The sequence below is a fragment of the Parambassis ranga genome, chromosome 19, assembly GCF_900634625.1.
Source record: "Parambassis ranga chromosome 19, fParRan2.1, whole genome shotgun sequence".
Lineage (NCBI taxonomy): Eukaryota > Metazoa > Chordata > Actinopteri > Ambassidae > Parambassis > Parambassis ranga.
Genome location: NC_041039.1, coordinates 3812924 through 3826618, shown reverse-complemented (window position 1 = coordinate 3826618; position 13695 = coordinate 3812924). Strand labels below are relative to the sequence as shown.

Here is a 13695-nt window from a genome sequence, read left to right as displayed (position 1 = left end):
GACTGACCCAAACCACGTACCCACCAAGTGTGGGAGAGCAGGGAACCCTAGAAGAAGGGAAGTCATTCAGTGTGTGTGGCTTCCATTACAGTTATTTATGCTTTAGCTTAGCGTTGTTGCTGAAGGACATGTGGAGGAGGACATCAGCTGCCGCAGTAAAACGTATGGATTATGATATAAACACACTGCAGATCCACAGATAAACCAATCCTTCTGACGAAAGCCACTCATGCACCAAGTTAACCCTTTAAACTTCATCTTCATAAACCTTTTGTGGTTGAAGACATGTCCAATGAAGACAGGCAAGACGTCCGTGAACGATCAGTGCAGTTTATTTTGCCATCACAGTACAAAAATAAATGAAAATAAGCAGAAACAAAAACTCAAAATGTTTTGATTACAGCAACAGCTTGTTTGTCTTTTTCCAAAAAAAAAAAAATAATAATCAACCAGCATCCCCCCCCCCTCCCACCACCCCTACCCTCACCAGTGTGGTGGTTCCTTGTCCATAAGGAAACAACATATCAAACATACTTCTTCACAATTAAAATGCTGCCACTCACACACACATACACTCATTCACAGCCATCCGATGCCTCTTTTTAATCACTGTTTCGTTTTGTTTTGTTTTTGTTTTTTTTATCTACAAAGTACGCAACAAGATACAGAAAAGAATTTGACAGAAATCTTTAACTATCACTTTTCATATTTTAGAAACTTCATCTCAAACAACTACTCTGATGCAAGTGAAGAAAACAATGGCACATTTTCAGGTGAGTTGGGGCTCGAGAGAGAACAGGTTTCTGTTTGAGGCCCTGCCGGAGCGTGTGTGCTGTGTATGTGTGTCCCTCTGAAGTTTTGTCACACAACAGCTTCACATCCACACTAACCTGCAGGCTTTTCTGTTTGTTTCTGCAGACATTTGATTTTTTTGATTGGACATTGATTAACACAGTGGTTGATGCAGAAAGGTTATCCTCAAGCTGTGCTTTTTTGTCATTTGAATCATTTACTCCTGTGGATACAACATGTGTGTGTGTCTGTTTCTGATATGTGGGCCAAAAGGTTGGATTCAATCCTAATAAGCACAAACAAAAACAATGCATTCAGAGTCCTAAGTATAAATGGTCAGTGATGCGTTGCTCTGTTGGTAACGGTCAGATTAAACAGTGGTTTTGATCTAAGGGCATTTTAAATAGTCATCCATTGATACATCCCTGCAACATTCGTTTGCATAAACCAGATCAATCTTCATTCCCACCAAAGATAACACACCAAACCCTCCTCTTCATGCCACCCCTGAAGTCTCTCATCACGATCTTTCATTTATGTGCCTAAATAATAAATACAGAAATGGTAAAAATGTAGACATACTTAGTGTGAAAATCCAGCTCATCATTCAGCAGTCCAGAGTTTCAGTGTGTTCTGCACACCGGTGGGATTTTCATCAAAGATATGGCACTGTTTAAACATTTTCTATGCTGAGTCATAAGCACAAAATCATTCCAAAGTGGTTGTAACACAACCTATTGACAAAAAGTACAAAATAATATTAATAATAATAATAATAATAATAGCAACTTCCCTGGTAAATAAATAGCCTATTTTAGCAAGCAGAGCTAAATAAACTAGTGTCACTTTGTTCACAGCATTCTCTAATGCAGATGCAGTTTGTTTACAAAGTAAAAAGAAGAAAAGGTTCTCCTGCCCTCCCAGTAAAATTGCATGGCACACGTGCAAAACATTACATTTCTAAGTAAAAAAACAAAAACAAATCAAAGAAAACTTGTTCCTGAAAAGCAATAAATAAGCCTCCGCAGCTGTACGCTTCTGAGGAGCATAACATCCAGTAACTTGTTCTTTTTTTTTTCTTTTTTTTAGCTGAAAATAAAGTTTCTGAACACACACAGTACGACCGCTCGTCACCGGCCACGAGTCCATCTAGCTGTGAACAGTGTCCATACAGTCAGTGTACATGTCCTGCAGAAAGCCCCCCCCCCTCCCGAAAAAACATGGAAACCCCAAACCCTCCCCACCCTTTTTCTGTTCGATATGCATCGTCCAGTCGCATCCGTGTTAATGAGGATGGGTGTTCAACAGAGCAGGGGGTTGTGCAGCCACCGGGCCATTTCATCCGTGATGCATGAAGAAAGCCAGTCAGGCGATGGCCCTCACCCTCCTGCAGTAGGCAGTGCACATCACATCGTCAGACAGTCAGAAGGTCACTGGTTGGCTGCTTCAGCCTCAGTCCTTTCCACATTCATTGCTGTAGATGTTTGCTTCCTTCCCTAACTTTTTTGTTTTGTTTTTTTTTTTTAATTTTTCATTAAATAGATATCTGTATGTAAGCAAAGGATTTACCCAAGTCTGGCATTTTTTGGTTTATATAGATATCATTGTCCAAAAAAAGCTTTCATTCTCGGGTTCACAAACAGCCAATCCTTTGTTAGTGTAAATAGACATAATCAGGCTCCTCCTTTTCCAAACCTTATGTCCCATTACTGTTGACCATTTTCCCTCTGGCAAAAACCCCAAAATAAAAGATTATCAGAAACAAAATTGCTGTAAACGTAAATTGGCCTTGTCTCTCTGCAGTTTGGACAATAATAAATACACATAGAATCAGAAATCATCCTGTTAAAATGCCAGACTGGAGTATGCCCCACCTCCCCTCACCCCTCTGCTCCCCCAGTGTCCCCTCACCGGTCCAGGCCGATGAGCAGACGGCTCCTCTCCTCCTCCTTCTGGCTCTCGTTCTTCAGGTCAGCAAACACCTGAGTGAAGTAATGTGGGTCGGAATTGATCTGGAGCATCTTAGCGCTCATCAGGTTAATGATGGACAGGCAGCGGTCCCAGAAGGTCTCCTTGGAGCTCTCCACTAAGAAGGGTTTGAGTGGGTAGGAGATCTCGTTGCCCATGTAGGAGTAGGACAAGTAGAGGCAGGTGAGCAGCACAGCCTGCAGCTCGTGCTCTGTGGCCACCTCGGAGGAGACCACATCGCGACACAGCATGTAGACGAAGACCACATTGGCAGGTGTGATGAAGCCCTGGTCCTGCCAGCCTTGGAGCAGCAGGGAGCGGTCCACGCTGCGCAGCCACAGCACCGGGTCAGTGGGCGACAGGTGCTTCAGACGGTAACAACGCCGGCACAGGAACTCCCCGAGACAGCGCAGCAGCTCACTGGTCGAGGCCTGGACTATCACTCTTTTTGGGGTCCCAGGGGCCACATTAGAGTTGGTCAGAGGGGCCTTTTTGACAGAGGAAGCTGTGTTGTTGGAGCTCTTGGTAAGAGCAGGCGTACTCTGGTCCTGGGTGAAGGAGGACAGGTTGGCACAGGACTGCGACTTCTTCAGGTTCTCATTGTTCAGGTGGGTGACGTTGTTCTGGTAGTTGCCGTTGGGCTGCACTTTCTTGGAACCTTTCTTTTTGGCAGATACGGCCACAATCCGCTTCCACGGCAGCACATTGATGAGTGAGTGGCGCTTCAGGTTCTTGTCTTTGGCATTCTTGCTGTTCTGGACGGCTGTGTAGTGGCCTACAGTTGCCGGCCCATCCTCGAAAAGCGCTGCCTTTCTGTAGCTTGGTGACAAAGACAGCACGGTTCCCATGGTGACTATGAGGAGGCGCCCAGAGGTTCAAAAGATGCCTGCTGCCAGATGGGGGATCCTGAGGGGCTTAAAGCTTCAATGCTTATGGGAGCTGGGAGTCCCGGACTATAGGCTGCTGCTGGGCATCTACAGTGATGGAGGAGGTTGTCCTGTAAGAATCACTGTGTGTGCTGCAGCTCTGTGTCTGCCTCTGAGGATGACTGCAAACAAAAAAGAACAACAATCAGAGGGTGGAGGATCATTCAGACATCAGCTCTGTGAGCCTCACATCATGTGACCTGAGAGGTTTTCCCGACACACCTCAGCCTTAGAGCAGTATTGATTAGACTCAGTTAGTGGAGGGATGGACCAGCCTATAGCTAACTCTATGCTGCAAATGATCAATCCAATCAGCAGATCAATCTCTAATATTCAAATGAGATACTGCTATATTAATATAAAACATATTTTCATACTGCAGATGGGATCATCAACATCAATCCTCTGGAGAAATATAATGTGAGATCTGCATTTCACAGGCAATGGCGAATCAGAGCGAAGCACGCGCCACCCCCTCACTAAAATGGAAGACAGAAACGTAAACACCGTAATAACAGGTGAAGGTCGTGTTTGATGCGCACAGGATGCAGCAGGTTAAAGCGCAGGCAACATTTGCATTCGCTAAAATCACATAAAGGGATCTGATTGATTCTTTCTGTACACGATGTCACTGCAGCAAGTGAGACACAGAGGATGGATCTACTTTGCGCAGATGCTTCATTCCATCACCCTGTTATCATTGACTGAAATACCCAAACATCACCCGGCTGTGAGCGCGTCTGCTCCGGGCTCAGAATGATGGAAGGGTTCGGGTTGTGCTGCTGTGATGGGGAGATGTGTACATCGGGTGCTCTCCGTGGTGCTGAAGCTGAGCGTCGAAATCTGAGAGCTGCATCTTAGAACGGAGGAACATCCTCATCACTCCGCCTCTGACGGTTAAAATGTCGCAATATGTCGGTGGCGAGCTCGTCTTTAGCCTCATATCCACTGTTTAATTTATGGTCATATTTCCCTTATTAAATGCAGCTGCGCATTACATGTTTTCATAGCCACAAATCAGAGAGACCCTTTAAACTCGACTTTCAGCTCAAATAGTCAAAAAAATCTAAGCACACTTACCGAATCCACAGCTCAGTGGGATAACATCCGCGATGTGAAGGTGATGCTCTGCGTCTCAGCTCTCTTCTTCCCTATGAGGCGAAATGAAAACATGAAATCATCTCGGAGAAAATAAATGCAACAAAGAAAATAATCCGCGCCGAGTCCACGAGCAGAGGCCAGCGGTGGATGGATACGCCTGGTGTCGGCGGTGCGCAGGCGATGGTCGGCAGTTGTGGAATGGATGCTGAGATGAAGATGTGCTCCTGGTCCTCTCGGCCGTGAGATGCTGATGTTGTGTCACTGGCGGTGTGAGGATGGCAGCCTGACGCAAAAGGCGGTGGTGGGGCGCCGCTGTGCGCGCGCTGCTGAAATTTCTGCTGGTAAACGACTCCGCCTTCAGCCACGCGCGGCGGGCGCGAAAACAAGGTGAACCCGGTGAACTCACAATGTCTTTTTCCTCCTAACACCAATTTCACATGATCAACAGCATTCACTAAGAAGCTCTACTTACAAAAAAGAGCTGGCAGAGTTTTCTGAGCCTATTTATAGCCTTACAGTCTTTTGTATACGAGTGCGCCATTTTAAACAAAACGCAGGCTTTCAAATCACAGCAGTGTAAGCTAATTATGATATTAAGCCAGCCGTTCATCATTGACAAGTTCAAACAGGCTACAGAAAGACATTGTATAGCCTATTTATTTGTTTTTATTTAGGCTATTTATTTGCTTCAAAGGTTCAAGGTTGCATTGTGGCACCATATTATAAATAGGTATAAATAAATTTATACCTAAATTTGTGCTTTATTGTCAGGACACCTACTAGTTTTTGGCATGCAATGATTAAAGAAATTAAACTGTCAAAGTAAAATATAAAATAGCCTATAGGCTCTAAACATCTCTGTTTTGATGTCATTGATGAATGTATTCTGTGTATTCTGAACGTATATTTATGTATTGTATCAGGTCAAGCAAGTCACAAGTCAAGTCATACAAAAATCCGATGGTCTTCAAATTAAAATGCTCACAATGGCATGTTAAAAAGAAAAAAATAGATTGCTCATTAAGTGTCCCTAAAAATATTGACTTTAGCATACATTTATAATGTTAACAAAATAAATATTCTTCACTGACTCACGTAATAATGCAACAATAGCTTGATATGTTCATATTACATATTCAAATTAAACATTTACAAAACTGATTATTATGCATGGGATTATTAACCCATTGGCTGTATAGAATTGTATACAGTCATTAGCGGTGTTCAGTTTTCAATTGAAATGCTGTATTTGGACTGGAGGCTCAGCCTTCATCATGCAAATGTGCAAAGAATGATACTCCATATGCTTCTTAGTTGTTTGAATGTGTTTTACTGATAAAGGCTGAGCCAAAAGTGCAAAAGCATCATTTTATATTGAAAACATTCGAGTTCACTACCTGTTAAACATAGCATCATTTCAAACTGGAGTTCCAGTTTAAACATGAGTTGGGGCATCTAATTATTGTTCTTCACCCTCTTTCTTCTATCTTTCTTTCTTTCTTTCTTCTATCTTTCTTATTCTTCTGTACGTTTTTGGGGTAGCATATCTTCAGCATACATTGACCGATTTCAGCCATTCAACTATCAAAATGTTCATCTCACAGAGGACATTCCGGGTCAACTTCAAGTTTTATCAAAAAATTATAATTTTTCAAATATTAGGCAATTTCTGCGTCATTTTTAACATTGTAAAAGTATATGAGAGAGCCCTTCAATGAGGGTCATCTGCTAAATGTATCTCCTCCTACAAATTTTTATTATTATGATTACTATTATAGGAGAGGTGGGGGTCTTGGGGGTCTGGGGTACATTTTTTATTTACTAGAGGCCATTTCCTGCATTCTGGTTGATTTTAACAGGTTGTTAAATACCTATTTTACATACAGAAGTAAACGCTTATTGTTGTGGAATCTATGTAAATGCATTGATTCACAAAATAAACTGACAAATAAATACACATTATAAATACACACCATTAAATAAATAAACAACAAGCTTGTATAAAAAATGACAATAACTAGAAGAGACAGAGTTATATATAAAAAAAGCACTCTATAAAGTTTCTAGGGTTGTCGCTAACTAGTTATTTTGACTACATTTCCCAAAATGCCGTTGAAATACCAGCATGCATGTCGCCCACTGATGTCACTCATACGGTCTATGCGCAGTCCCCGCACGTAGTTTTCATTCAAGCAGTATTTGAATAAGGAAGATGGCGGCTGCAGCAGTGGTTGAATTCCAGAGAGCTCAGTCTCTCATTAGCACGGATCGCAACGCTTCAATCGACATTCTACATTCAATAGGTATGCACAACGTTGGAGTTCAGAGACGGACTCTGTTTCTATAACCACTCATTTGTCAGGCTGTGTTAGGCAGCGCGGTTAGCATGTAGTGTCTTCAATAGCTAGAGCCGGTGGTGTGCCGTGCTGACTCACTGTTGAACGGTGGGTAGCTGGAACTGCTAGCTAGTGGATGTTAGCTCGTTAGCAGCTTTGCTGACTTTGGGCCTGGGCATGAAATGTGTCAGTTAGTTGCTCCCAGAATAGTTTTTAGTTTGTCAGTGCAATTGTGTGTTGGAAAGATGTGTTAAAGGGTATAAATCAACTGTTACCTCTACCCCAGACTGTAATGTTAGCATAGTTATAGCTTTGGCTAACGTCATTAGCCTGTTGTCAAAAGCAGCTCAGACATCACATCACCCATTGAGAAACCAAAAATACGCACCATATACTTTGTTAGATACTTCTGAATTATGAATAGAGGTTTCTTGTGTGTGTAGAGTTTGCACACAACACGAGAATGTGTAACTTGATTTCTGACGTTTTATACTATAGTTTGTTTCTATATGCATCACTGTCCTCAGATTGCCTTGTCACTCTAGCTGTCGGGTTGTCTTCTGTTGTATTTACTTGCTTGTGTTTAGACACACAGTTGTAAAATAAGTCCTTTATTAATAATAGAATACGGTCTTAAAGATGTCAATAAGTTGCTCTTCTGTTTTTTTTTTTTTTACATGAAATTTTGGCAAGACTTCTTAAGGTTTTCACTGATGACATTATTATAGAGATGAAAATAATTGGCTGACTGGTGTAGTAATCTGAAATATTCAGATATGACCTCAGAAAAGCCAAATCATGGTTACAAATCTTCAGAATCTAAAACACATTTGCAGGGTGCATTTATTTTGTTGTTTATTTATTTATTGTTTGTTTGTTTTTTATTGTCTTAACAGTGAGGAGGGATGTTCAAGAGAACGATGAGGAAGCTGTCAGGGTTAAGGAACAGAGCATCCTGGAGCTGGGGACCCTCCTGGCAAAGACAGGACAAGCTGCTGGTAATGTTGTGCATGTGTTTTTGCTGTCAAACCTAAATATGACATGTGTTTAACTGCAGTTATATTGGAAATGTTGACACTTGTCAAATGTTTATGAGGTACTTTCTGTATTCAGAACTCGGTGGACTGTTGAAGTTTGTGAGGCCTTTCCTGATTTCCATCAGCAAGGCCAAAGCGGCTCGGCTTGTTCGCTCTCTGCTCGACCTTTTCCTTGACATGGAGGCAGCGACGGGTCAGGAGGTTGAGTTGTGTCTTGAATGCATTGAGTGGGCCAAGGCTGAGAAGAGGACCTTCCTCCGACAGGCTTTGGAGGTAAGGAGGCCCCAAACCGTAACTTAATCCACACCACATGACCAGTAACACTCTGAAACTGTATCTTCATGTTGCATTGGTGATGTTGGGCAAAGTTTTGCTACCAGTCACACAGTCACCTCTCAACCAGAGGAAACCTGGATAAGTGGGTAACATCAATACCAGTGGCACCTTCTAGAAGAACATTTACCTAGCACTGCTCAGTGCTGACAGCCAACACAGCCATGATGATAGTGAAAACAAAAATAATATCCCAAACAGAAAATGGCAGCAGTTTGAGGGATCAGATTTTATGTGTTTTCAATGTTTGAGCTGGAGACGCTGTGATTCCAGACAGATGATTGTGTGTATCAATGCTGTGACATTACTTTAGGTTAAAGCCCAATGAAAACAGGAGGTTGTTTAACATTATGAAGCAAATGTGTTAACAAGAAGGAAGTACTACTCACTGCCACCTATGATGACGTTGCCCTGCTGGAGCAAGTAGGCTTTGTGAGCAGTCTCATATTTCCAGCCTAGAGTATCTTCAGATTTTGGCTGCAAAACAAAATACAGGATGAGTAAGGTTTTGTGTAGGTGAGGTGTGTAAGAAAATGAAAATGTATGCTGTGGAACTAAAGCACAATGTGTGAATGCTGAACACAGGATGCCGCTTAAGCTCCTGGGTTTGTGTTGGTCATCACTTTTGTGTTGCATGTTTTCTGTTTGGCACAGTTGTGCTTTGCGTCTCTGACAGCACTGTCTTTCCTTTTAGGCACGGCTGATCTCACTCTATTTTGACACCAAAAGATACCAGGAGGCCTTGGCTCTCGGTGAGTATTTAGACTTGTTTTTTGTCAGTAAATGCACACATCCACCTTTTAAAATCCGAGACTGGACAATATCATGCATTGCCCCTATGTGTGTATATATATATATATATATATATGTATATATATATATATATATGTAGACCAACCTCAGGATATCAGCTAAACACATGAGCTGCTACTTGCAAAGAAGTTATGTTTTTCTTTCTAGAGTTGTAAACAAACTTTGTTTGTCCCATGTGAATGCACCACACAGGAGACAATTGACAGCAATTTTTGAATTTACCTGAGGTTCTCAGGTAAAAACCAATCCTGTGAAAATATGGCTTTATTTTTCACTGTGGTAACTGGTTGAGAGAACAAATAACCCCTAGCAACTATTTAGTATTGTTGTACCTAGTTAACCAGAGTTCATTTTCTTCATCTCAGGCTCTCAATTGCTCCAGGAGTTAAAAAAGATGGACGACAAAGCTCTGCTGGTGGAGGTTCAACTGCTTGAAAGTAAGACGTACCACGCTCTCAGTAACCTGCCCAAGGCCCGTGCAGCCCTCACCTCAGCCAGAACCACCGCCAATGCCATTTACTGTCCTCCAAAGCTCCAGGCGGTGCTGGACATGCAGTCAGGTCAGATGTGCTGGAAGTTATCACTGCCAAGGTTTTGCCTCTTGAATGTATTTCCAGATAGATAATGGGCTGTTGGATGCATTGCCAATTTGTTGCAAAATTTCCCCTAAAGAGCAGACTTAAATGAACTTATTAAAGTCAATGTGTCAGTATAAAGCATCTTTGAAATCATTCATTTTACACTCAAGTGTTTATAGAAAAAGGACATTATGCCTTTCTGCTGTGTTGTCTCTCTTTGATACTTGACATAATATATACTACCTGGCTCCCTGTCAGCAGCAGGGTCCTGTTCAAGGTTTCTTCCTGCTAAAGGGGAGTATGTCCTTGCAACTGTGACTTTCATTGCTTTCAGATAAAAGTCAATTTGCATTTTGCAATGAATGATACATTCTTGGTATTTCATTGTACCAATCTGCTCTTTTTCACCTAAAAAACACAATAGTGTTGCATTTCATCTTAATTCAGATCAGAACTGATTGTTTTTTGAGAGTAATAAATGTATCTGTGGTGATTATGTAATACGTTGCTGAACAGCATGCAGTCACTGAGCAGGGTTGATGTGTATCTTTAGCTGACACGCTTTGTGTGGGTATTAAATAATGACACCATACTATATGATCTGCAGGGATCATCCACGCAGCAGAGGAGAAGGACTGGAAGACGGCCTACTCTTACTTCTTTGAGGCCTTTGAGGGTTATGATTCCATCGACAGTCCCAGAGCCATCACAGCCCTCAAATACATGCTCCTGTGCAAAATTGTACTCAACTTGTGAGTGGTGTTTGAAATAATGTTTTACTGTAGTATCCTGCATCACAGCATAATGTTGAGTCAATTACAAATAATTACAAATATCTTTCTTTGTACTTTATCAGACCAGAGGAAGTACAAGCTCTGATCAGCGGTAAACTGGGACTGCGATATGCCGGCCGCCAGGCAAGTATTAACCATTCTCTACCTGTATCAGACTGAACAAAGCAGTAGGATGCTTTCATTCAAAACAATATTTTAAGTAATGATGAAGTGTGATGAAGGAAAAGCAGTCCGTTTTATTGTGAAATGTAACATCAAGCATTCATGGATTGTAGAATATTTTACTCATTCTGTAAATGTTGTTTTCGGTTAAAGATACTCATTTTAGCTTTTAAGCTGTGAAACGACACTGAAATGTAACTTTTTGTCTTCATCACTTTAGACAGACGCACTGAAATGTGTCGCCCAGGCCAGCAAGAATAGGTCATTAGCAGACTTTGAAAAGGTAACAGTTCTTTTACACTCAAACATGAAAGCTTTAACTCTTTTTCTCCTCAGCCGCTGCTTTTTTATTAGCTGTTTTATGTGCCATGCATGCTACAGCATTCACTTTTATTCTTTATTATATCTGAGTTATTGAATGAATCGTGGATTTTAATGACTTATAATGCTGTATTCCAGGCACTTACAGAGTACAGAGCAGAATTGAGGGATGATCCAATTATTAACACTCACCTGGCCAAGCTGTATGACAGCCTGCTGGAACAGAACCTCATCCGAGTCATTGAACCTTTTTCCAGAGTACAGGTAAGAACCCACAAATTGCATACACAGTTCTACTACTGCTATGTTGACTCATGGTTTGAACAAAGAAATGAATGTTTAATACCAAAGTATGCTTATGTTTACAGATAGAACACATATCAGGTCTAATCAAACTATCAAAGGTGAGTATTTGTGCAGGTAGCCACATATTTGACAGCAGTAATCATCAAGTCATCTGAATCCTAAAATGTGTTTGTTTTCCCTCTCTTTCGTTTAAAGGGCGATGTGGAGAGGAAATTATCACAGATGATTCTGGATAAAAAGTTTCATGGTAATAGTCTGTTCATTGGAAAACAACTATCAGATTTGCTTGTTACAGACAGGGCTGCAGTGCTCTGTGTTATGTAGAGAAGATTGAAGCAAGGCGTCTGGACTTGGTAGAGTTTTCTTGAAGACGTTTTGCTGCTCATCCAAGCAGCTTCATCAGTTCGAACTGTTTGTTAGGGAAACATGGTTTATATGTGGTTACAGACCTCAGTGGGTGGGTCTGGGTAAAACTTAAAAAAACAATAGCACTAAATGTTTCCATACTTACCTGTGATGTTCTGGCTGACTGGGCCAGGTGTGTCTAACGACTGGCTAACGACTATGAAACTGCTGGAGGGGGACTGGTTGACAGCCCTTTGTTCTTACTGTGAGTATGTGCAAACTTCCTGGGAATGGATGGAATCACTGCATTGTATGTGGTAGAAAGATGATGTCTGAGGCCACCACCTCTGTTAAGGGAAGGTTTTTCCAGCTTAACATAGATGGCTTCCTTAACTCCTCTTTCAACATTTAGTGCTATTGTTTTTTAAGTTTTACCCAGACCCACCCACTGATGTCTGTAACCACATATAAACCATGTTTCCCCACCAGACAGTTAGAACTGATGAAGCTGCTTGGATGAGCAGCGAAACGTCTTCAAGAAAACTCTACAAGTCCAGACGCCTTGCTTCAACCTTCAATCAAAACCTGGATGACTGAGAATCTTCATCATCTAATGTGTTATGTTAATGTGTTACTCCAGGAATCCTCGACCAAGGCGAAGGTGTGTTGATCATATTTGAAGAGCCTCCGGTGGACAAAACATACGAGGCAGCCTTGGAAACAATTCAGAACATGAGCAAAGTTGTGGACTCACTTTACAACAAAGCCAAGAAGCTGACATAGGTGAGTAGGCTCGGCTCTGCTCATTCCTCTGTCTCTCCTCTCTCTTTAAATGTTTTATTTCCTCCCCAGAGCAGATTGCCACAGCAGTGAGATGGACGAACTGTGTGTTTGACCAGCGTGTGCAACATTTTAAGAAGGGGACAAGGACAACAAGTCCCACAAACTGCAACAAATCCCCCCCTTCCTCCTCCTCTACGGACAATTTCATCACTTCTTCGTTTCTTCTGTTTCATTTTGATATCTCTTCAGGATTCTGTATAACACTCAGCGGCCACGTCAGGCCATCAGGGAATATTGTACAACCACAATAAAAAAAGATGAAAAGGTTTAAGAATACATATATGTTTATATCTGCTGTAAGGTTGGGTTTGCCAAGCCTTAAGCTGACTCCACTGCAACCTCAAAGGTGCAACATTGACCTCTGTGGCCTCAGGCTCTGCAGCACATGCAGGAGCGAGGCTTTTTCCTTCTTGTCCATATCCTTCAGAAGCACACTGGGTTCTCCTTGGGTTCTGAGTTTCGGTCCAAGAGCTTCCTTGAGCTCTTGTCCCTGCCCCCCCCACCCACTTTCACTACCATATCAATGCCAACAGTTGAGTCCTTGCTGTATTTCAGAAATGTATTAAACTCACTTTATTTGTTTTTGGTTTTTGTGTTTCTGTTAAATAAGAAAATCAGATGGTTGCCACATGTCTGCCCCTCCTGCTATTGTTAAATTTATTTAACAGACAGGATGCCATTTCACCACTAGTGCCACTTTTTCGGCGCTTCACTTTGCCTCAGTGTTTGGGTGCAATATGAAATCGCAGGGTAGAGGTGGGTTCATTGCCTCTGAGCGAGTTATCCTGAGTGAACAATTCTCCATTGTTAGTTCCTAGCACTAGTGTGGTATGCTAGTAACCAAACAATTTGTATGGTTTTGATTTGGTTTTGATTTTGTTTTCCTTTGCTTGTGTTTTTCTCTTACAAAGACATTTTCAAGAATAAATATTTTGTATTTTAAGAATTTTGTCTTGTCTCTTGGGGGGAAAAGTAACAATCTGATGACTTGTGGCTTTTAACAGACTGGTATGCTTTGTGTTGTGAAATAGATGGAGTGT

General features: G+C 41.7%; 2 protein-coding genes across 3 annotated transcripts; one reads left to right on the top strand and one right to left on the bottom strand.

Moving 5' to 3' along the window:
- Positions 1-2699: 2699 nt before the first annotated feature.
- Positions 2700-5142, bottom strand: cdk5r1b (cyclin dependent kinase 5, regulatory subunit 1b (p35)). Its single transcript, XM_028431573.1, has 2 exons — positions 4767-5142; positions 2700-3808 (listed from the first exon to the last, which is right to left on the bottom strand). Exon 2 carries the CDS (start codon positions 3606-3608, stop codon positions 2700-2702), a length of 909 nt encoding a protein of 302 aa, XP_028287374.1. The 5' UTR covers positions 3609-3808; positions 4767-5142.
- Positions 5143-6949: 1807 nt separating this feature from the next.
- On the top strand, positions 6950-13237 carry psmd11b (proteasome 26S subunit, non-ATPase 11b). 2 transcript variants are annotated; one of them, XM_028431945.1, is made up of 13 exons: positions 6950-7090; positions 8020-8121; positions 8237-8433; positions 9188-9245; positions 9672-9866; positions 10492-10636; positions 10741-10801; positions 11061-11123; positions 11300-11425; positions 11530-11565; positions 11663-11714; positions 12453-12595; positions 12670-13237. In XM_028431945.1, the coding sequence occupies exons 1-12, from the start codon at positions 7000-7002 to the stop codon at positions 12593-12595; spliced, it is 1269 nt and encodes a 422-aa protein (XP_028287746.1). In that variant the 5' UTR covers positions 6950-6999; the 3' UTR covers positions 12670-13237. The 2 variants fall into 2 exon arrangements, with proteins under 2 accessions (XP_028287746.1, XP_028287745.1); XM_028431944.1 differs by having other exon boundaries at positions 12665-13237.
- Positions 13238-13695: the final 458 nt, after the last annotated feature.

Excerpts from the sequence above, each read along its gene's own strand:
- psmd11b (XM_028431945.1), top strand. The coding sequence starts at position 7,000 with ATGGCGGCTGCAGCAGTGGTTGAATTCCAGAGAGCTCAGTCTCTCATT. Across the intron at positions 10,637-10,740 it reads TGCAAAATTGTACTCAACTT|ACCAGAGGAAGTACAAGCTC; the intron begins GTGAGTGGTGTT and ends GTACTTTATCAG. Across the intron at positions 11,715-12,452 it reads TCTGGATAAAAAGTTTCATG|GAATCCTCGACCAAGGCGAA; the intron begins GTAATAGTCTGT and ends GTGTTACTCCAG.
- cdk5r1b (XM_028431573.1), bottom strand. The coding sequence starts at position 3,608 with ATGGGAACCGTGCTGTCTTTGTCACCAAGCTACAGAAAGGCAGCGCTT.